This window comes from Dendrobates tinctorius, unplaced genomic scaffold (assembly GCF_039654945.1).
Source record: "Dendrobates tinctorius isolate UK_male_01 unplaced genomic scaffold, ASM3965494v1 ptg000028l, whole genome shotgun sequence".
Taxonomy (NCBI): domain Eukaryota; kingdom Metazoa; phylum Chordata; class Amphibia; order Anura; family Dendrobatidae; genus Dendrobates; species Dendrobates tinctorius.
Window position 1 is genome coordinate 13,929,280 of NW_027361696.1, and position 22,824 is coordinate 13,952,103.

The 22,824-nt window shown below is 50.6% G+C and overlaps 1 protein-coding gene across 7 annotated transcripts in view; it reads left to right on the forward strand.

The window, feature by feature from the left end:
- LOC141085113 (chloride channel protein ClC-Kb-like) overlaps positions 1 to 22,824 on the forward strand; it is an 83,316-nt gene that overhangs the window by 26,680 nt on the left and 33,812 nt on the right. For all 7 annotated transcript variants that reach the window (XM_073570225.1, XM_073570222.1, XM_073570223.1 and 4 more), the window contains 3 exons: positions 12,295 to 12,423; positions 12,513 to 12,641; positions 13,029 to 13,168. In XM_073570225.1, the coding sequence (XP_073426326.1) occupies positions 12,295 to 12,423; positions 12,513 to 12,641; positions 13,029 to 13,168 (398 nt within the window). The remainder of the gene's footprint in view (positions 1 to 12,294; positions 12,424 to 12,512; positions 12,642 to 13,028; positions 13,169 to 22,824) is intronic.

The following is a 22,824-nucleotide window of genomic DNA, read 5'->3' on the forward strand; positions in this document are numbered from 1 at the left end:
TGTTCGCCGTAGTGGGGCGTGATTCCCGGTGTCCACCTCATGAACCGCTAACTCTGTCCTCCCGGGTCGGTTGGTGAACTCGGCCCGGAAGGGTTCCAGGGCTTCCACCAACTGCGACCGCTGGGATACGGTTAGCAAACCACTTATCTCCATGTCCTCAATGGACCCATCGGCCTTGGCTTGGGCCAGCATGTCCAGGATCTTCCTCCCCATCCTCGGGCAGGTTGCAGACGGGTAGGATGCAAGCTTCACGTTCGTGGTGCGCCTTCAGCATATTGACGTGAAAGGCCTTGCGCCTACCCCGAGCATGGTCAAGCGTGACCACATAGGTGACCGAGTTGAGCTGTTGGTGGATGACGTATGGGCCTTCGCAGGCTGCCTGAAGCTTATCCGTTGGTACGGGGACCAGCACCCACACCTTTTGACCCACCTGGTAGGTCCGCTCCCGGGCGTTCTGGTCGTACCAGTGCTTCTGGTCAGCCTGAGCCTGCGTCATGTCATGCACCAACTGCGTCAAGGTCTGCATCTTGTCACGGAAGCGCATGACATAATCCACGATGGATACTTCTGTGGGGTTTGGCTCATCTTCCCAGGATTCTCTTATCAACCCAAGGGGTCCCCGGACTTGCCTGCCATACAGGAGCTTGAAGGGGGAGAACCCGGTCGAGGCCTGCGGAACTTCTCTGTAAGCGAACAGCAGGTGTGGGAGGTACCGCTCCCAGTCGCGCCCTTGGGTCTCAACCAGCATGCGGAGCATCTGTTTGAGGGTACCGTTGAAGCGTTCACACAAACCATTAGTCTGTGGGTGATACGCACTCGATACCAGGTGCTTTACCTGAATTTTCTCACAGAGAGCCTCCATTAGGTGAGACATGAATTTGGTCCCTTGATTGGTAAGCATCTCCCTGGGAAATCCTACCCTTGAAAAGATGGTCACCAGTGCGTCAGCCACCTTATCTGCCCTGGTTGAAGACAGAGCTACTGCCTCTGGGTACCGGGTAGCGTAGTCTACCACGGTGAGAATGTATCGCTTTCCAGCGCTGCTGAGGACGGCCAGCGGGCCTACAATGTCCACCGCGATTCTCTGGAAAGGCTCCTCTATCACCGGCAAAGGAATAAGGGGAGCCTTAAGAGCAGTCCCCGCCTTACCCACGTTTTGACAGGTGTCACAGGAACGGCAGTATTGTGTTACATCTGTCCCCATCTTGGGCCAATAGAAGTGTTGAGACAGCCGTGCCTTTGTTTTGCTGATCCCCAAGTGTCCAGCGAGTGGAATCTCATGGGCAATCCGCAACAACTCAGTTTTGAACTGTAGGGGAACGACTAGCTGTCTTTCCCTCAACCACTCCTTTTGGGGATCTCCGGGTACTGTCTCCCAGTACAACCTTCCTCATTCCCAGAACACCCTCTCCTTATCAGGCTCGGAGGTGGGCGTCTCGGCGAGGTGTCTCAATTTCTCCAGGCTGGCATCTGAGTGCAGAGAAGCCTGGGACTCCTTGCTGGAGGCAGCCAGAAGTGACGTCAGGGTCCCTACCTTACTGGAACCCTCTGGAACCTGCTCTGGGTTCACCTATGGTTCAGACTCTCCTGTAGCAGAAGAGGGTCCAGAAGACAGGGCGCTACCTGCGATCTGGGCACTCTGACTGCGTGTGACAGCTGCTATGTATGCTGTCTCCCTGGGGATTTCTACAGACCCACCAATCGGCGCTGCTATGGGCCCTACCTCCCCATCCACCCCCAACACTTCAGGAGCAGTGCTACTTATGAGCCAGTTACCTTCCTCGGTGGCACTGGTCAGTTGCATGGCATTACCTTCCTCATGGTCCCCATGCACCTCCCCATTTCCTTGAGCACCGTTGCTTGCTTCTGCCATGGGTTCCTCAGCCGTCTCACTCCGCAGAGTGACGGGGCTGAGCACTTCGGTACCTGTGGACACATCTAACGTTTCAAAGAAATGGTTAACAGGTTCATTCGGCACAGATACATCATCATTCCTAGGAAAAGAATGGTTATCAGATTTCTTTGGTACAGTTACATCACCATCAGCATCATTCCTGGGGAGAGAATGATTGTTAGTTGCATCATTACTCATCACGTCATTAGCAGGTAACACATTCAGTTTCCCGTCATCATCATCAGGGTTAACGTTACCCTTATTATCAGACTTGGGAGGGGTGTCAGGGACGTAGTATGCAAACATCCTCCCCAAGTCAGTCCCCAATAAAACATCAGTGGGCAGGTTTTCAGACACCCCCACTTCCCTCACCCCGCTCCCGGCACCCCAATCAACAAAAACCTGGGCCACTGGCAAGGGACAGCGGGTACCCCCGATCCCGGTGACAGTCAGGGTTTTCCCCTCAACAAACTCTTCAGGGGCCGCCAGTCCATAACAGATGAGGGTTCGTTCAGCCCCAGTGTCCTTGAGGCCTGTAGCAAGACGGGCCCCCACCTGAACAAGTTGAACGTTGTCGTCAATCCTCCCAACCACACCTCCCGCCGCTTTGTCCGCATTCGGTGGTTCGCGGTCCAGGATGAACTGTCGGACCTCAGCTGGGCAAAGATGCAGGAACTGATCTTTGATCATCAGGTTCCGTAGCTGCTCAAAGGAATCAACGGACAGTCCATGGATCCACTGGTCAAAGTGGGTCCTGAGTCCTTGCACCACATCACTATAGCTATCGTGTGGGCCACGTTGGAGGTTCCGGAACTTCTTTCGGTATACCTCAGGTGTCAGCCGGTATTTGGCGATCAGAGCCTGCTTGATGGCATCATAGTCGTCGTCTTCTGACAGCAGAGAAGCAAATGCCTCCAGAGCTTTGCCTTTTAGCCCTGGGGTCAAGTACCTGGCCCATTGGACCTTATCCAGCCGGTACTGTCTGCAGGCTTTCTCGAAGGCTCGCAGAAACGTGTCCAAGTCCCCGTCCTTTTCCATCACGGGAAAATGCTCTGGCCGGGGTTTAGGACTCTGCTGGGCTCACTGCTTCGGGCTGTGGGGGCATTCCACCCCCGCTGGAGCATCTCCAGCTCATGGGCCCTGTGAGCTTCTGCTTGGCACTCATGTTCGGCTCTCAGCCTCTCGCTCGGCTCGGGCCTCCTGCCGATATTGCTGGATCAGCCTCACCCGTCCCTCACTGTATTCGAAAGGGAGTGCGTCCAAGGCCACTTGCAGGTAGGGGTCCAGCGTGCTCTGGTTGAATGTGGGGCCAGCGCTCAGGAGTGGAGCCTCTGCTGCAGCCCCATTGTCACTTGGGCCAACTTCTGCGCCCACTGGACTCTGGGTGTTGTCCAGCTGCACCAGAGCCGCGATCAATTGATCTCTGGTTTTGCTTGTGGCGTCAATGCCTCGGTACGTGCATACTGCAGCAAGGTTTTCCTTTTTCTGCTGTCTGTACCAGTGTTCTCCTTTTGCCACCATGGTTGCCAAATAAAAGATAGAAAAGAAAAACGAAGAGAAAGGGAGGGAATACTTGCAAGTACACAAAAATGTCTCAGGACTAGTAACCACTGAGTCTGTTCTCCAGAACCTATGATGCAGGATTCCCGCAGGAACCGTGCAGGTTTTTAGCAAGAGGAATGATTGCTCAAACGAAATCACTAATGCTCTAGGATTATCCCACCGCTGCCACCAATATGTCACGACAGCAAGCAGGAGGCACGCCGTTGCCACCAAATTGCGACGAACGGCGCGGCCGGTGCCACCAAAACGTCACGATCCCACCACCGACACGGGTGTATCAGCGGACGGAGGGACCCAACACACAGCCGCAACACGGCTATCACAGGCACAGTGGGGGCTTATCTTAGTTATCCCACCACTGGCACCATGTGACAAAAACACAGCAAGCTAATCTTGCTCTAACAATTTATCGCAGGGGGGGTATTTTGGTTGCCCCACCACTGCTAACAACCTTCCAAGAACTGCAGGGATTTATGTATATCCCACTTTCTCAGTTCCACTTTTGGAACTCGCAGCTCTCGGGCGCCCCCCTTACCCTCAGGTCAGTCAGGGAACTGCACCTAGGATAATTAGTCAACGGACGGACTGCTTGTTGTGCACAGGCAATTAGACTACTACAGTAAGGGAATTATCAGTGCTGTGGCCTCAACCACTCATTCAGCAATATAAGACCCTTCTGTACTGCCAGCTAGCCTCGCCAGCCGCGCACACCACGCTGCCACCAGCCACGCTTTACTTAATCAAAGTGTTAATTAAGAGGGTCCGTGGCAAACCCTAAATTAGTAGCGATTATCTAAAAAAGGCGCATAGTTTCTTAGAGCATGGAGACAGGGCTAATAGATTTTATCATTTATTCCCAATAGGGCAGTGATTACATAGATAAAACTTGCTATAAATTGAGACATTACATATGTACAAATATAAAACAAAGTGGATGAAAGAACAGAAAGTAACACTCACATGTGCGTAGTTGGTATTAGGCAGACCATGTGGCTGGGGGAGGGGCGCTTAACCAAACGTCCCCACTCATTGGCACGTCTCTCTGGCAGGAGGACTCCAGCTGAACTGACTGGAATTTGGTAGGGTATACCTATAGCCTAGGGTCTGTGACCTCACGAAATGGGCGGTCTGGAGGGGTCCAACCTCCCTCTTTCCAAGTTATGATTTAACTAAAAAGTTATGATAACCATATCTTAATGGGGGAAGCTCGTATGAACTCACCAAGGGTATCATATTTCCCAGTGTAACGAACCCAACAAGAAAACATCAAGAGTGCACTAGATAGGACACTCCATTTGGGAGCAATCCATATCTCAATTTCTGGAAGTCCGAGAATCATGAAACTTAGGGGTTTAGAAAGCTGGCTTTGTGCCCTTTGCAGAAATGTGAGTTTCATATCTCTGTCACAAGCTAAGTGCGCGCTAGGCTTCTTTTAATATTTCCTATACCTGTATTCAACCTTCATGGTTTCAGAACAAAGCAATGCTTTCCCTTGCAGGGGGGAGGCTGCGAGAGGAAATGGACAGTTTCAGGTTTCACAGAGCTGGAAGACACTGGTGTGTGTGTTGTGGGGGGTTGCAGCTACATGACAGGCTCGTCTCCTCAGTGTGTAGCAATGGGAGATTCTAGAAAGTTCTGCAACATCATATCTTACATTACAATGCCCCACACAGTACATTACCCACACACAGTATGATGTCCCTACAATACATTCCCCCCCACACTTAGTACATTCCCCACACACAGTATGATGTCTCTACAGTACATTCCCCACACAGTAGGATGTCCCCACAGTGCATTCCCCCCCCACACACGGTATGATGTACCATAGTACATCCCCCTCACACTGTATGATGCCCCACAAAGTACATTACCCACACACGTATGTATCTACAGTACATTCCCCCCACACAGTATAATGTCCCACACAGTATTGTATTCCCACAGTACATTCCCCTCCCCAACTCAATATGATGTTCCATACAGTACAGTCCACCAGTACATTCCCCCCTCACTCAGTATTGTGCTCTTTCAATATTATTTATTTATTATGCTTTGCTTATATAGCGCTATCTTACTCAGCAACTCTTTATTCATTATCACCACTGTCCCCAATATGATGTCCTCACAGTAGATTCCTTTACATATACAGTATGATGCCTCCAAAGTACTTTCTTCACAAACAGTATGATGCCCCCACCAGAGGCGTAGCTAAGGTTTTGGTTCAGGGGGGGGCGAAGCTTCTGAGTGGGCCCCTAACCAGGTAACCTTGATTACAACTGGGTGACGCACCCTAATAGTGGAGGAGAACCTCAGCAGAGGACCACGCTGTTGCTGAATATAATTTCTAACTAAAGGCCAATATTGATATTACCGCCATATAGTCAGTGGTAGATACCAGTCCTACAGAAATATAAGTGATTACAGCAGAGTTACAGATGGTGACTTACCGCTGACGTTCTTTCTGATGGAATTGTTCACTTTTCACATCTTTTCCATCTGGCTCAGACTGCCATGACAACTTCTTCCAGCCAGGACTCGTCTGCAGAGATTACAACAAAGACACATTTCACTTCTCATATTTTCAGCACTGTCACCAATGGGACTATTCCCAACTCCTCATTCTGTTGATACCCCAATGCTGAGCCGCTGTTGCCGTATGTGTCCCTATTACTGCACCTGATACCCCAATACTGAGCCACTCCTGCCGTATGTGTCCCTATTACTGCATCTGATACCCCAATAATGAGTTGCTGCTGCCGTATGTGTCCCTATTACTGCACCTGATACCCCAATACTGAGCCACTGCTGCCGTATGTGTCCCTATTACTGCATCTGATACCCCAATAATGAGTTGCTGCTGCCGTATGTGTCCCTATTACTGCACTTGATACCCCAATACTGAGCCTCTGCTTCCGTATGTGTCCCTATTACTGCACCTGATACCCCAATACTGAGCCTCTGCTTCCGTATGTGTCCCTATTACTGCATCTGATACCCCAGTGCTGAGCTGCTGCTGCCGTATGTGTCCCTATTACTGCACCTGCTGTGTGGTTCTGTGTGACCTCTAAATTCTAAAGCAACCCTCTAGAATATACAATAGTAATGCCTGGTTGAAAGTGCCCTAGAAAACAGTGCCCACATTTTGTCCCCTAGGAAGTAATACTGCCATTTGTGCGCCTTTGACAGTCACTGTAACCTGAGTTCTCCTATAGCAATAAGTGCCCACTTTACATTTAATAATGTCCCGAGTCTCCCCCCTGTACAGCTCCCCTATACACAGTATAATGCTCTCTTATACAGTCTAATAAAATGACAGTTTGGGCAAAACAACAGCGTTTAGCAAGACTTTTTAGCTTGAAGAATGTTTGTGCTTTTCCAAGTGATTTGAAGCATCGCTTGGAAAACTGATTGACAGGTTGGTCACACTTGTCAAGCATAGTGCTTGACAAGTGTGACCACCTTTTTACTATTGATGCTGCCTATGCGGCATCAATAGTGAAAGATAGAACGTTAAAAATAATTAAAAAAAAATAAAAAAGTGATATACTTAACCTCTGACGGCCCCCCAGAGTCCTCAGCGATGGTCCTGGTACGTTCCACAATGCATCCCTGGGAACGGAACATACCGGGAGCATCGCTGAGGACTCCGGGGGCCGACAGAGGGTAAGTATATCACTATTTTTAATTTTAATTCTATTTTTCACAGGATTATTGTACCCAAGGCATGGAGGAGTCTCCTCCCCTCCACACCCTCGGTACCATCCGCACATGAAACGCTCACTTTACGCATGGTGGGCATAGCCACATGCGGAAAGTGAGCATTTCTTTTTTTTTTTTTTTTTTTTTTAAACCAGTTATTTTTATTTAGGTTTCAAAAGATTTTAAACAATAAACAGTGGATATCAATATACATGTAACAATTCACATATCTTGTAGTAATACAATCAAAGCCACCCCCCCTCCCCCAATACTCCTTATGCCGGGTATACTTGAGAGTCTTAGCAATCATATCACCGCCATCCAGGCGGACCATATTTTTCACCATGCCTTCGCCTGTAAATGCTTTCCTCTAAATGCATTACCGTACGTGTCTGAGCAATAAATTCCCTCCTAGTGGGGGGTTCCGAATCCTTCCATTTTCGTGCTATTAGTTTGCGTGCCACATACAGCAACCTCGCTATTGCCACTTTGTAATGTTCTGAGACAGGTATTCCATCCACCTCCCCCAAAACACACAGCACTGGATTCCTGTTGAGCGTACATGCATAAGCTCTCTCAATTTTGTTGATAACGACCAGCCAGTATGCCACCAGCCGTGGACACGACCATAGCATGTGTAACAGTCCGGCCTGGTCTGTGCCACATCTAGGGCAGCTAGAGTCTCCCCTCAAGCCCGCCTTGAATAGGACCAGTGGTGTTTTGTATGTTCTATGTATTACATATAATTGGGAGAGCCGTGCCTGCTCGCTTAGAGAGATCTTCGGGACATATTCAAGAATAGTCTCCCATTGTTCTGTTGTGAGGGTACCCACCTCCCTTTCCCATTTACTCTTTGCAGTGAGGTGATTGTCCCCCAGATAGGAGTGTAGTAGATCATGATATATGCTCGATATAACTCCCCTCATACCTCCCTTCATACACACAAAGTCTAGTACAATGTCGCCCTGAACCGACATGGCTCCCAATCTACACTGTGCCCTCCAAGCATGTCGAAGCATATAGTATTGAAACCCCCATACCGAATGCAAATCAAATTCCTCTCTCAATGTCTCAAAGGTCTTCAGGTCCGTTCCACTCTGCAGCTGGCACACATATCTCACTCCTTTCGCCTTCCAATTGCCCATTTGACGCAGCTTATTAAGTTCCGGCAGATGCTCATTGTCCCACACCGGTGAGCACCTAGTCAGCTCATCCACCCCTCTGATCCTTTTAATGGTGTCCCATACCTTCTGAATCATGCCTATAGTAGGATATGGTGCTCCCAGTTTCTTAAAGGTACCATCCTCTAGACCCTGGATAAGTGGGCGTCTCCCCGTCAAATGTACCAGCACCCGGTGAGCTGCTCCTCCACAATCGAGCTCTCTCCATCCCCTGACATGCTGGCCCTGTACTGCCAAGAAATAGACCCATGGATTTGGTGCGGCCAGTCCTCCCTCTTCCTTTCCTTTTTGCAGAGTTCCAAATTTAATCCGTGCCTGCTTCTTGCCCCATATCAAGGATCTGAAGATAGAATCAATGCCCCGAAACCGTTTTTTTGGTAGCCATATCGGCGAATTGTGCAAAACGTACATTAGTTGTGGCATAAGGACCATCTTAATCAGGTTAGTTCTACCCGTTACCGTTAAAGCCAATTTGCACCATGCACCTATTTTCCCTTTAAATTTCTCTAGCAGAGGAACCAAATTCAGACCCGTGAATCGGGACAGTGGAAGAGCTACCCATATCCCTAGGTATTTAAACTGTGAAACTAGCTGGAGTTGTTTCCCCCTCTCATCTATCTCCTCCGCTTCTATTGCTCTATCCACAGCCATGACATAAGACTTGTGCCAATTTATCTCCAGTCCCGAAATGCTCCCAAATTGTTTAATTACATCCATCGCGCACCCCAGTGTCTCTCCTGCACTTTCCAAAAACAACAGGATGTCGTCGGCATACAATGATATTTTTTCTTCCAGCTTCCCAAATTTAAATCTGACCACTCACCTCTCAGCTCTGATCTTGGCCGCCAGGGGCTCCACTGCCACCGCGAACAATAGCGGGGACAGCGGACACCCCTGCCTTGTGCCCCTATGCAAGTCAAACATCCCGGACTCTTCTCCATTCACCTTAACTACCGCCTTTGGGGATGAGTACAATAACTTCACCCAGGCCATGAACGCGGGGCCGAATCCCATCAGTTCCATGATTTTCCATAAGTATTGCCATTCCACGCTATCAAATGCTTTCCTAGCGTCCAATGACATCACTATTCTCCTGCCACCATTATCAGCAGGCAGTTGCATATTAAGAAATAATCTTCTTAAGTTAACAGCCGTGGAGCGGTTAGGCATAAAGCCCTACTGGTCCTCGTGTATAATGGTATGCGCAACCCCGGTGAGCCGTGTGGCCAGGATCTTAGCGAGTATTTTGACATCCGTTGTCAACAACGAAATGGGCCTGTACGACTCCGCATCCATGGGATCTTTTCCCTCCTTCGGCAGAACTACTATCACCGCTTCCTCCATTGATCTCGGCAGTGCCCCCGTCACTAAAGCCTCATCAAACACAGATTTCAATTTCGGAGCCAGCAATTCCACTAACTCCCTGTACACCTCCCCAGGTAGACCATCAGCTCCCGGTGATTTGTTATTGGGCATAGACAGTATTGCACATTCCACCTCCTCCACACTCACAGGTTCTTCCAACCTCAACCTATCTTCCTCAGACAATTTAGGTAGTGAAAAAATGCCTTCCAAAAATTTCTCCACATCCCCCTCTGTGTCCCGTGCTCTCGAAGTGTACAGTGCCATGTAATATGCCTTGAAGACCTCCAGTATGTCCTTTGTGTCTGTCAGAGTCGCCCCTGTTTGATCTCTCAGTTTATACACCCTGGAAGACTCCCTCTGTGCCGCAGATATCACCGCCAACAAGTGACCTACTCTCTCTCCTTCTTCAAAGAATTGGACTTGCTGAAATGCCCTTTTCCTCTCAGCTTGCATCATGTGCAGTTTATCAACTGCCTCCTGAGCCAATTTTAGTCTATTGTGAGCTTCACTCGTTGGCGCCAAAATCATGTCTGCCTCCGCTCTTGTCAGGTCATCCTTTATTTGTTGATCTGCCAATTTAGTTTTGGTCTTACACCTTGCAATCTCACTTATAAAAAGTCCCCTCGTAAACGCCTTTCATGGCATCCCATACCGTTGTGGCCTCAGTACTCCCTTCGTTCATTTGGAAGAAGTGCTCTAGCTCTTTGGTTATGCCACCCATGTCCACCACTTTAAGCCACGTCGGGTGAAGACGCCAACCTCCCCTCTGACTCTGAGCAGATCTCACCAGAAGCGTGACCACCATAGGACCATGATCCGAGAGAGTCCTCTGTAGGTATTCCACCTCCCCCACCATCCCGTCCATAGCGGTATCCCCCAAAGCCAGGTCTATCCTCGACAGTGTTCCATGTGTTGCCGAATGACATGAAAAAGTCCTCTTACCCTCATTTCGTACTCTCCACAGATCTACCTGCCCAAGTTCCCCTACATACTTGCCAAAGGCAGTCATCCTGTCCTGTCCAGCTTCCGTACCTGCCGGTCGTACTTTATCCCAATAATCATTCATAGTGTTAACATCTCCCATAATCAACAAGTGAGCATTTCAATGCATTCTGCCGCGATTCCGCAGAAATAATGAACATGCTGCAGATTTTAACGCTATGCAATTCCGCAGCGGTAAAATCCGCAGCATGGGCACAGCAACTGCAGAATCCCATAGGATTGCATGGGGATGCGTTTTTTAAGCGATTCTTTTAGTGTTTCCGCAGCTGCAAAAGCGCGGTGGAAACGCTAAACAAATGCAACGTGGGCACACAGACTAATAATTACACGCCGGCACAAACAGCCGCTGAGATAAGGTGATCGTTACACTGGCCTGCCAGGGAGGATGCGCCGCTTTCTCTACACAGGTCAGTGACTGCAGCCATCAGTGTGATCTTTAGTTTGCACTTTTCCTGGTTTTCTCTCAGTCCCAAAGTGCAGTAAATTCACAGGCTAAGACAATGCATCGCCATATAGCGCATCAGTGACCGATGCAAAGTGCCTGAAAACTACGTAACACGTAAGGAGAGCAACATGCAATGAACATTACACCCCAATAGCAGTAAGTTGTATGTATATATCCAAAGCAACAGATTAGACATATAAAATAGTAAATGTCATGTGCTAAGATACTCATCAGTCCACATGCTGTATGCAGTGTGTCCACTGGTCCTGGTGCTGCTCCTCCGCTGTCAGGCTTCTCCCCGGGCAGGCAGAAGCAGACGAGTGCAGATGCAGACAGTGAGCCGAGCTCACAGGCAGATGCAGAGCCCTGCTGCATCCAGGCTGCTGCTGCAGGAGCTGATGACTTCTCTGCAGCAGGGAGCTTTCAAGGAGAGCGCGCTCAGCCAGGATTGGGTGAGTGACCTCTCTTCCCCCTCTCCTCCACAGACTGCAGAAGAGCGGTCACATGACTCATTCCCTGCACTCTGATTGGAGGCCTATCATTCCTTCTGTTAACTCCCTGTGATCAGGTTTTGTACCGTGCATGTTACTTAGATACATGCGCAGTACAAACGCAGGGGAATTAAAAGATGATCATTGACCGGAGGCAGCTCTGGGTGGGCCCCTTCAGAGCGCAGGGCCCAGGGTAACCGCCCCCTCTGCCCCCCTGGTAGCTACGCTACTGGGCCCCACAATACATTCCCCACACACACCATAATATGTCCGATGTGCATTCCACCACACACAGTATGATTCCCCCACATATAGTATGATGTCTTCACAGCCCCCCACATACAATATGATGCCCCCAATTTCCTGTCTGTCCTTCTTGCTGCCAGTCATGTGACCAAAGAATGTCTCGTGATCTCAAGGTCCTATAAGGCCTTTGTTCTCTACATAGAATAATGGAGTAGGGATCTGATTGTTCCCTGACCTCCAAGCCCAGGTAGCCAAATTCAGGACTGTGCCGCTGCATCCAGGACCGTTGGGGGATGTCTCAGAGGTGGTGCTGGGGTGGGAATTCCTTGACCAGTGCTGGTAAAAGTGTGGAGTAGTGACAGAGATTACCATAACGGGATCCTGATCTTTCCTTCTTTCCCGCAGCGTTCCTCCTGAGGGTGAAGGACATCCTGTTCCGCGTGGGCGATGACTGGTATTTCCTCTTTGCTCTGGGGGTCATCATGGCCCTGATCAGCTTCACCATGGACTTCACCGTCTCTAAATTACTGAATGGTATATATTCTCCTCTACTTATAGTTACAGGCGGAGGATGTGCCACATACCTAATCCTGGAATTTCTGCCTCTTCATGTCTCCCCACAGCTCAGCGATGGCTCCAGCAGGAACTGGGGGACAACAGACTGCTCAGATACCTCTCCTGGGTCGTGTACCCCATCGCCCTAGTCGCCTTCTCCACGGGTTTTGCTCAGAGTATCACCCCTCACTCTGGGGGTAAGAGCATTTTTAATTTATTTGTTATATCCCATGATGCATCACTGACTGCTGCCGTTATGTAAATCTTTCCGATCGTGGGTGGAGCTTTGGTGTCACATGACCTGATAACATAATAGTCTGATTTGTAACTGTTGTGGAATTAGGATGCACAAACTGCTACAATGTAGAGACTGTAACCTTGACAACGGTGGAGGGCGGGGTGGATCTTATACATACGATGGAGGAGCTTTAGGAGGATTTAACAGAATTACTTGGCGACTTCCTTCCTGAACCAGTGCTCACGCCTCCATGGGTTGTGTGAGATCTTGCAGCAATGTCACATCCCGGGAACAGGAATGGTGTGAATCCTGGATGAAAAGCTGCCATATTTCTCTTTACCCACAGGCTCAGGAATCCCGGAACTGAAGACAATCCTCACCGGCGTCATACTGGAGGAATATCTGACCATCAAGAACTTTGGGGCCAAGGTGGTGGGTCTGACCTGCACCCTATCTGCGGGTAGCACCATTTTCCTTGGCAAAGTGGTGAGTGCTGGAGTTAATGGTGCCATCTACAGTGGGTATGGAAAGTATTCAGACCCCTTTACATTTTTCACTCTTTGTTTCATTGCAGCCATTTGGTAAATTTAAAAAAAGTTCATTTTTTTTCTCATAAATGTACACTCTGCACCCCATCTTGATTGGAAAAAAAACAGAAATGTAGACATTTTTGCAAATTTATTAAAAAAGAAAAACTGAAATATCACATGGTCGTAAGTATTCAGACCCTTTTCTCCATATTGAGTAGAAGCACCCTTTTGAGCTAGTACAGCCAGGGCCGCCATCAGGGCATGACAGCCCTTACTGCTGTATGGGGCCCGATGAACATCAGTACAGAAGGGGGCCCGCAGATCAGGGGCCCCGCTCCTGTGCTGCCAGTCATCGGGCCCCAAGTGCTGTGCGTCATAGGGGCGCCAGGCAGGCCCCAAGTGTGCGCTGCGATTGGGCCTGCAGCGCACACATCAGCAGAGCCGCCACAGCGCCCGACATCCGAAAGATAGAGAAGAGCTGAAGGACCTGTGGTGACGTCATCATTATCACAGTCCTTCAGCATTGATCAGATCCGCCCCCTGATCACATGACGATGACGTCACCACAGGTTCTTTCAGCTCACACAGCAGCAGCTCCATCTTCAGCGCAGGAGCGAGGTCAGGTAAGAAGAAAGTTTTTATTTTTGAAAGGGGCAATATGTATCCCTGGCAGATTGGAGACACACAGGGGCAAATATGGAGACGGGGCAGGATTGGAGTCACACAGGGGCAAATATGGAGACAGGGGGCAGGATTGGAGACACGGGCAAATATGGAGACAGGGGGCAGGATTGGAGACACACAGGGGCAAATATGGAGACGGGGCAGGATTGGAGTCACACAGGGGCAAATATGGAGACAGGGGGCAGGATTGGAGACACGGGCAAATATGGAGACGGGGCAGGATTGGAGTCACACAGGGGGCAGGATTGGAGACGGGGCAGGATTGGAGACAGGGGGCAGGATTGGAGACAAAGGGGCAAATATGGAGACAGGGGGCAGGATTGGAGTCACACAGGGGCAAATATGGAGACGGGGCAGGATTGGAGACATACAGGGGCAAATATGGAGACAGCGGGCAGGATTGTAGTCACACGGGCAAATATGGAGACGGGGCAGGATTGGAGTCACACAGGGGCAAATGTGGAGACAGGGGGCAGGATTGGAGTCACACAGGGGCAAATGTGGAGACAGGGGGCAGGATTGGAGTCACACAGGGGCAAATATGGAGACAGTGGGCAGGATTGTAGTCACACAGGGGCAAATATGGAGACGGGGCAGGATTGGAGACACAGGGGCAAATATGGAGACAGCGGGCAGGATTGTAGTCACACAGGGGCAAATATGGAGACAGCGGGCAGGATTGTAGTCACACAGGGGCAAATATGGAGACAGCGGGCAGGATTGTAGTCACACAGGGGCAAATGTGGAGACGGGGCAGGATTGGAGTCACACAGGGGCAAATGTGGAGACGGGGCAGGATTGAAGTCACACAGGGGCAAATGTGGAGACGGGGCAGGATTGTAGACACACAGGGGCAAATATGGAGACAGCGGGCAGGATTGTAGTCACACAGGGGCAAATATGGAGACAGGGGGCAGGATTGGAGACACAGGGGCAAATATGGAGACGGGGCAGGATTGGAGACACAGGGGCAAATATGGAGACAGGGGGCAGGATTGGAGTCAAACAGGGGCAAATATGGAGATGGGGCAGGATTGTAGACACACAGGGGCAAATATGGAGACAGGGGGCAGGATTGGAGTCAACAGGGGCAAATATGGAGATGGGGCAGGATTGGAGACACACAGGGGCAAATATGGAGACAGCGGGCAGGATTGTAGTCACACAGGGGCAAATGTGGAGACGGGGCAGAATTGGAGTCACACAGGGGCAAATGTGGAGACTGGGCAGGATTGAAGTCACACAGGGGCAAATGTGGAGATGGGGCAGGATTGGAGTCACACAGGGGCAAATGTGGAGACAGGGGGCAGGATTGGAGTCACACAGGGGCAAATGTGGAGACAGGGGGCAGGATTGGAGTCACACAGGGGCAAATGTGGAGACTGGGCAGGATTGAAGTCACACAGGGGCAAATGTGGAGACAGGGGGCAGGATTGGAGTCACACAGGGGCAAATGTGGAGACAGGGGGCAGGATTGGAGTCACACAGGGGCAAATGTGGAGACAGGGGGCAGCATTGGAGTCACACAGGGGCAAATATGGAGACAGGGGGCAGGATTGGAGTCACACAGGGGCAAATGTGGAGACGGGGCAGGATTGGAGTCACATGGGCAAATGTGGAGACAGGGGCAGGATTGGAGACACACGGGCAAATATGGAGACAGGGGGCAGGATTGGAGACACGGGCAAATATGGAGACAGGGGGCAGGATTGGAGACACACAGGGGCAAATATGGAGATGGGGCAGGATTGGAGTCACACAGGGGCAAATATGGAGACAGGGGGCAGGATTGGAGACACGGGCAAATATGGAGATGGGGCAGGATTGGAGTCACACAGGGGCAAATATGGAGACAGGGGGCAGGATTGGAGACAGGGGGCAGGATTGGAGACACAGGGGCAAATATGGAGACAGGGGGCAGGATTGGAGTCACACAGGGGCAAATATGGAGACGGGGCAGGATTGGAGACATACAGGGGCAAATATGGAGACAGCGGGCAGGATTGTAGTCACACGGGCAAATATGGAGACGGGGCAGGATTGGAGTCACACAGGGGCAAATGTGGAGACAGGGGGCAGGATTGGAGTCACACAGGGGCAAATGTGGAGACAGGGGGCAGGATTGGAGTCACACAGGGGCAAATATGGAGACAGTGGGCAGGATTGTAGTCACACAGGGGCAAATATGGAGACAGGGGGCAGGATTGGAGACACAGGGGCAAATATGGAGACGGGGCAGGATTGTAGTCACACAGGGGCAAATATGGAGACAGCGGGCAGGATTGTAGTCACACAGGGGCAAATGTGGAGACGGGGCAGGATTGGAGTCACACAGGGGCAAATGTGGAGACGGGGCAGGATTGAAGTCACACAGGGGCAAATGTGGAGACGGGGCAGGATTGTAGACACACAGGGGCAAATATGGAGACAGCGGGCAGGATTGTAGTCACACAGGGGCAAATATGGAGACAGGGGGCAGGATTGGAGACACAGGGGCAAATATGGAGACGGGGCAGGATTGGAGACATGGGCAAATATGGAGACAGGGGGCAGGATTGGAGTCAAACAGGGGCAAATATGGAGATGGGGCAGGATTGGAGACACACAGGGGCAAATATGGAGACAGCGGGCAGGATTGTAGTCACACAGGGGCAAATGTGGAGATAGGGGGCAGAATTGGAGTCACACAGGGGCAAATGTGGAGACTGGGCAGGATTGAAGTCACACAGGGGCAAATGTGGAGACAGGGGGCAGGATTGGAGTCACACAGGGGCAAATGTGGAGACAGGGGGCAGGATTGGAGTCACACAGGGGCAAATGTGGAGACAGGGGGCAGGATTGGAGTCACACAGGGGCAAATATGGAGACAGGGGGCAGGATTGGAGTCACACAGGGGCAAATGTGGAGACGGGTCAGGATTGGAGTCACACGGGCAAATGGAGACAGGGGCAGGATTGGAGACACACAGGGGCAAATATGGAGACAGGGCGCAGGATTGGAGACACACAGGGGCAAATATGGAGACAGGGGGCAGGATTAGAGACACACAGGGCCAAATATGGAGACACGGGGGTAGAATGCAAGACATGGGGGTAGAATGCAAGACATGGGGGCAAAATGCAAGACATGGGGACAGAATGCAAGACATGGGGGCAGAATGCAAGACATGGGGGCAGAATGCAAGACATGGGGGCAGAATGCAAGACATGGGGGCAGAATGCAGACATGGGTGCAGAATGCACACATGATGGGGCAGAATGCAGACATGGGGGCAGAATGTAAGACATGGGGGCAGGCAGAATATGACAGTGAGACACAGGAGGGGGCTGAATGTGACAGTGAGACATGGGGCAGAAAGGACATGGGGCAGAATGTGAGACATGAGGGCAGAATGCAGAACGTGAGGGCAGAATGCAAGATATGGGGGCAGAATGCAGACATGGGGGCAGAATGTGACAGTAAGACACAGGGGCGGCAGAATGGGACATTGAGACACAGGAGGGGGCAGAATGTGAGACATGGGGGAGGAATGTGACAGTGAGACACAGGAGGGGACAGAATGTGACAGTGAGACACAGGAGGGGGCAGAATGTGAGACATGGGGCAGAATGTTACAGTGAGACACAGGAGGGGGCAGAATATGACAGTGAGACACAGAAGGGGGCAGAATGTGAGACACGGGGTCAGAATGGACATGGGGGCATAATGTGACAGTAAGACACAAGAGGGGGCAGAATGTGACAGTGAGACACAGGAGGGTGCAGAATGTGACAGTGAAACACAGGAGGGGACAGAATGTGAGGCACGGGGGCAGAATGTGACAGAGAGACACAGGAGGGGGCAGAATGTGACAGTGAGACACAGGAGGGGGGCAGAATGTGAGACACAGGGTACAGGATGGGAGACACATGGTGCAGGATCATGGGGCAGGATGGATACGATGTAGACAGATGGGGCAGGATCTGGAGATCATGTGGGGGCAGAATGGATACTCATGAGGGCAGGATGAGAGAAAATATGGCTGGAGCCAGGATGGGGGATATTATTACCATAGGGGCTAATTAAGGGATATTATTACTGCAGTGATGTATTTATTTTATTTTTTTGAGGATACTGTTTTAAATGGGGGGAGGTTCTATTACTGTGCAGAGCGACACTATGTCGCCTTTTTTTCTTCATCTGGTGTAGTGTAGAAGTTGGGAAAAAAATTAAGTAATGTGTTCTGCAAGTGGAGCTCTAGATAACTGTGTTATTTCCTCCAGAGACAAGCCCTGGCTGGAAGACGTGATGGCGATCTGTGCTGGATGAAAGATAAAAAGCAAAGATGAAGGACTTCACCTAGAGACATCACTGGTGAGTTTGTGTTACCTGTACAATGACACTATACACTATATACAGAGTGCCTTTGTACAATGTCACCAGTGATCACTGTATTACCTGTACACTGACACTATATACAGAGGTCCTGTGCATAATGTCACCAGTGATCACTGTATTACCTGTACACTGACACTATATACAGAGCTCCTGTGTATAATGTCACTGGTGATCACTGTATTACAAGTACACACACTACATACTAAGTACAGATCTCCTGTGTATAATGGCACTTATGGTGATAGTAATATGTTTTTTTTATTAATGATCAGTATTGTAGTATTCAGTCACCATGTGCTGGTAATATGTGGTCTGGTCATGGTGCGTGTCACGTGGGGCTTAGTTCAACTAAGGCTGTAATTGCCGGGGCCCCTGTGATGTCCCTGTAAATAGGGGAAACCCTGTCTGACCCTCAACCCAGGGTTTTTGCTGATGGTGCAAATGCCTGAGCCTCCAACCTTTCCTTGTCTCCTGCTCAGCCCTGCACTTAACCCTCCACCCTCCACCCAGTGAGGAGTCACACCACCAAAGCCCCCACACAAATTAAGACAGACAGGGAGAACTTAAACTGCACTGCGCCGCACACACACAGGAATATACAGTAATGTGAACAGGGCACCACTAAACACAAATATGGGAAGGAGAAAGGATAACGACGGATCATACGCCACCAGATACGAATCTCTCTCTCTTCAGCATCTCCACTCCAGACCGGAACCACTTGGTATGAAACACAAGCTATAATCGGCGACGCCCATATGCCAGCCTGACTATTTAAAGACCGTGGGCGTGACTAACCTTCCAACCTGGTCTCCAGCAGGATTAACCCCCGAGAGCCTGAAGATCAAGCCGGCGCCACTGAGGCTATAGTGGCTGGAGGTGGAACTACCTCTGCCTGCCGGATGCTGTGGTGTGAACAGCGTCCGACATGACAGTACCCCGTCTTCTACGAGGGACCCCAGGGCCCTCAAGACTCATAGGACCCGGCTTGTCCGGATGACGACGGTGAAAAGAACTGACCAGCCGATCCGCATGTATGTCTGAGGCTGGAACCCAAGACCTCTCCTCCGGACCATACCCCCGCCAGTGCACCAAATACTGAAGAGTACGGCGTACTACTCGAGAGTCCACTACCTTGGCGACCTCAAACTCTAAATCGCCATCCACCATGACTGGAGGTGGCATCGGCGTCGTGTCCACCAAGCCTACCACCTTTTTCAATAAAGCCCTGTGAAAAACGTTGTGCATTTTGTACACCGCAGGAAGTTCCAACCGATAAGCCACTGGGTTAATGATGGCAGAAATCCTAAAAGGTCCAATAAACCTTGGACCCAGTTTTAAAGATGGAATTTTGAGTTTTATGTTCTTCGTAGCTAACCACACCCATTCACCCACACACAGGTCCGGACCTGGCACGCGTCTACTGTCAGCCACCCGTTTGTACCTGGCACTCATGCTCAACAAACGCTGTTTTACCTGCCTCCAGACTGATGACAATTGGGCTCCTAGCTGATCCTCCTCCGGGACACCCCCCGAGTCACCCTGACGTAAGGTACAAAACTGAGGATGTTGACCGTACACACAAAAGAATGGAGACTCTCCTGATGACTCTTGGCAGTGATTATTTAACGCGAATTCGGCCAGAGCAAGGAAAGTAGACCACTCCTCCTGGTTGTCGGACACAAAGCATCGTAAATACTGTTCTAGATTTTGGTTCATGCGCTCAGTTTGTCCATTAGACTGTTGATGAAACGCCGATGAATGTGACAACTTGATCCCCAAACGTGAGCAAAAAGCTTTCCAAAACCTCGCCACAAATTGCGTACCCCTATCAGATACTATGTCAGACCGTACTCCGTGGAGTCTGACCACCTCCTTCACAAATACCTGAGCCAACGTCTTAGCATTGGGCAAAGAAGACAACGCCACAAAATGCGCCATCTTTGAAAAACGGTCAACCACCACCAGGATGACCGTGTTCCCTGCCGAGGCAGGCAAGTCAGTGATGAAATCCATGGAGATTTCTGTCCATGGCCTATTGGGTACTCCCAGAGGCTGTAGCGTGCCAGCAGGACGGGTTCGGGGTGACTTAGCCCTAGCGCACGTGATGCAAGCTGCCACGTAAGAGACCATGTCCTGCCGGATTTTGGGCCACCAGAAACGACGCGATACCAGCTCTAAGGTGCCCCTCACCCCTGGATGACCAGTCTGTACCGAATCGTGGTGTTCCTTATACACCTTAAGGCGAAGATGCAGGGGTACAAATGATTTGTTGGCGGGAAGTCCTGGTGGTACCTCCTCTTGGGCCTCGGCAATCTCCGCCTCTACCTCCGTCGTGAGAGCCGACACCACTACCCCTTTCTGGAGGATGGGTACCGGCTCTTCCCGAGGTTCTCCCCCTGGAAAACACCTAGACAAAGCATCCGCCTTGGTGTTTTTAGCCCCGGGACGGTACGTCACAAGAAAATTGAAACGAGTAAAAAACAATGCCCAGCGAGCCTGCCTAGGAGACAGACGCTTGGCCGACTCCAGATAGAGCAGATTCTTATGGTCGGTGATAACTGTGACCTGGTGAGCCGCCCCCTCCAAGAAGTGTCGCCATTCCTCAAAAGCCAGTTTGATGGCCAACAACTCCCTGTTGCCGATATCATAATTCCGTTCGGCCGGCGACAGCTTCTTGGAGAAGTAGGCGCATGGATGCATCTCGCTCAAGGACGAGCCTTGAGACAGTACTGCCCCCACTCCCACCTCCGACGCATCAACCTCTACCACAAAAGGTTTAGACACGTCTGGTTGCACCAGAATGGGGGCTGAAGCAAAACTATTCTTCAGACGCTCAAATGCACGTATAGCCACCTCAGGCCAGTTCGCCAGATCGGCACCCTTTTTTGTCATGTCCGTGAGCGGTTTGGCGATAGTCGAAAAGTGTTTTATAAATTTCCTATAATAATTCGCAAACCCAAGGAACCGCTGGAGTGCTTTCAGACTCTCCGGCCTCTCCCATTGCAGCACCTCTTGCACCTTAGCGGTGTCCATTTTAAACCCGGCTGCGGACACAATATATCCCAAAAAGGGCAACTCCTGGACAAAAAATAAACATTTTTCCAGCTTAGCATAGAGCTGGTTCTCCCGGAGCAACTGTAACACCTGCCTAACATGCTCCAAATGAGTGTCCCGATCGCTAGAATAAATGAGGATATCATCCAGGTATACAATCACAAATCTCCCCAGGACATGAGCAAATACATCATTAATAAAATGTTGGAAAACGGCAGGCGCGGTGGTCAACCCAAACGGCATAACCAGACTCTCAAAACGACCCTCAGGAGTGTTAAACGCCGTCTTCCACTCATCCCCCTGACGGACCCTTATGAGGTTATACGCCCCCCTGAGGTCCAGCTTGGAAAACCATTTCGCCCCCGCTACCTGGTTGAACAAATCCGGGATCAACGGCATTGGGTAGGGATCACGAATAGTAATCTGGTTTAACTCTCGGAAATCCAGACACGGGCGTAACCCCCCATCTTTCTTCTTAATGAAGAAAAACCCCGCGGCTACAGGCGAGGACGAAGGCCGGATGTGTCCTTTGCTCAGACTCTCCGCGATGTAGTCTTTCAGAGCTTGTCTCTCAGGACCAGAAATATTAAACATCCTGGCCTTAGGTAATTTGGCCCCGGGTTTTAACCTAATCACACAGTCATAGGCTCTATGTGGAGGCAGTTCTGAGCAACCCTTCTCAGAAAAAACATCCGCGAAATCCTGCAAAGCCTCCGGCAGGCTGGGCGTCACGGCGGACACACATGTGGCCAAGCAATTGTCTTGGCAGAAACCACTCCATTGTACTATGTCCTGAGTTTTCCAATCAATTACCGGGTTGTGCCTGGACAACCATGGAAAACCCAGGACCATTTGAGCTGGGAGATTACGGAGGACCCTACATGTAACCGACTCCGAATGTAGGACCCCAATGTGGAGTTTCACCTCTGCCACAAACTCTGTAATCTCCCCTTGAGGGAGGGGAACAGCATTAATGGTCACCACCTGTATGGGGCAAGGAAGTTTTTCGATCTTAAACCCCGCGGTGTGTGCAAACTCCTCATCTATGAGATTGGTGGCGGAACCGCTATCCACAAACACTGATATAGGTAGCTCTCTGCCCGCGATAATAACCTTAGCAGGGAGCATACATTGAGATACCATCATGGAGGATATGCATACGCTCAGTTGGGTCTCCTCCATACCCTCTGAGCTTAACAGTTTTCCGCCGATGTGACCCTCTTAGGTAGTACCGGGCAAACGTTAACATAATGACCTCTTTTACCACAGTAGAAACATGCTCCGGGCTTCCGGAATCCCGGAGCGCGACGCTTAACCTGTGCCACGCCAGCAATCTGCATAGGTTCAGGGGACTCATCTACTTCAACCACACCTGCACCTCTGCTTTCCCCCAGAGGTAGCGTCTCCTGGGCCCCCTGACGAAAACGGCAATCAATACGTATCACCAAACTCATGGTAGACTCCAATGATGCCGGAGTCTCATACATCAGGAGG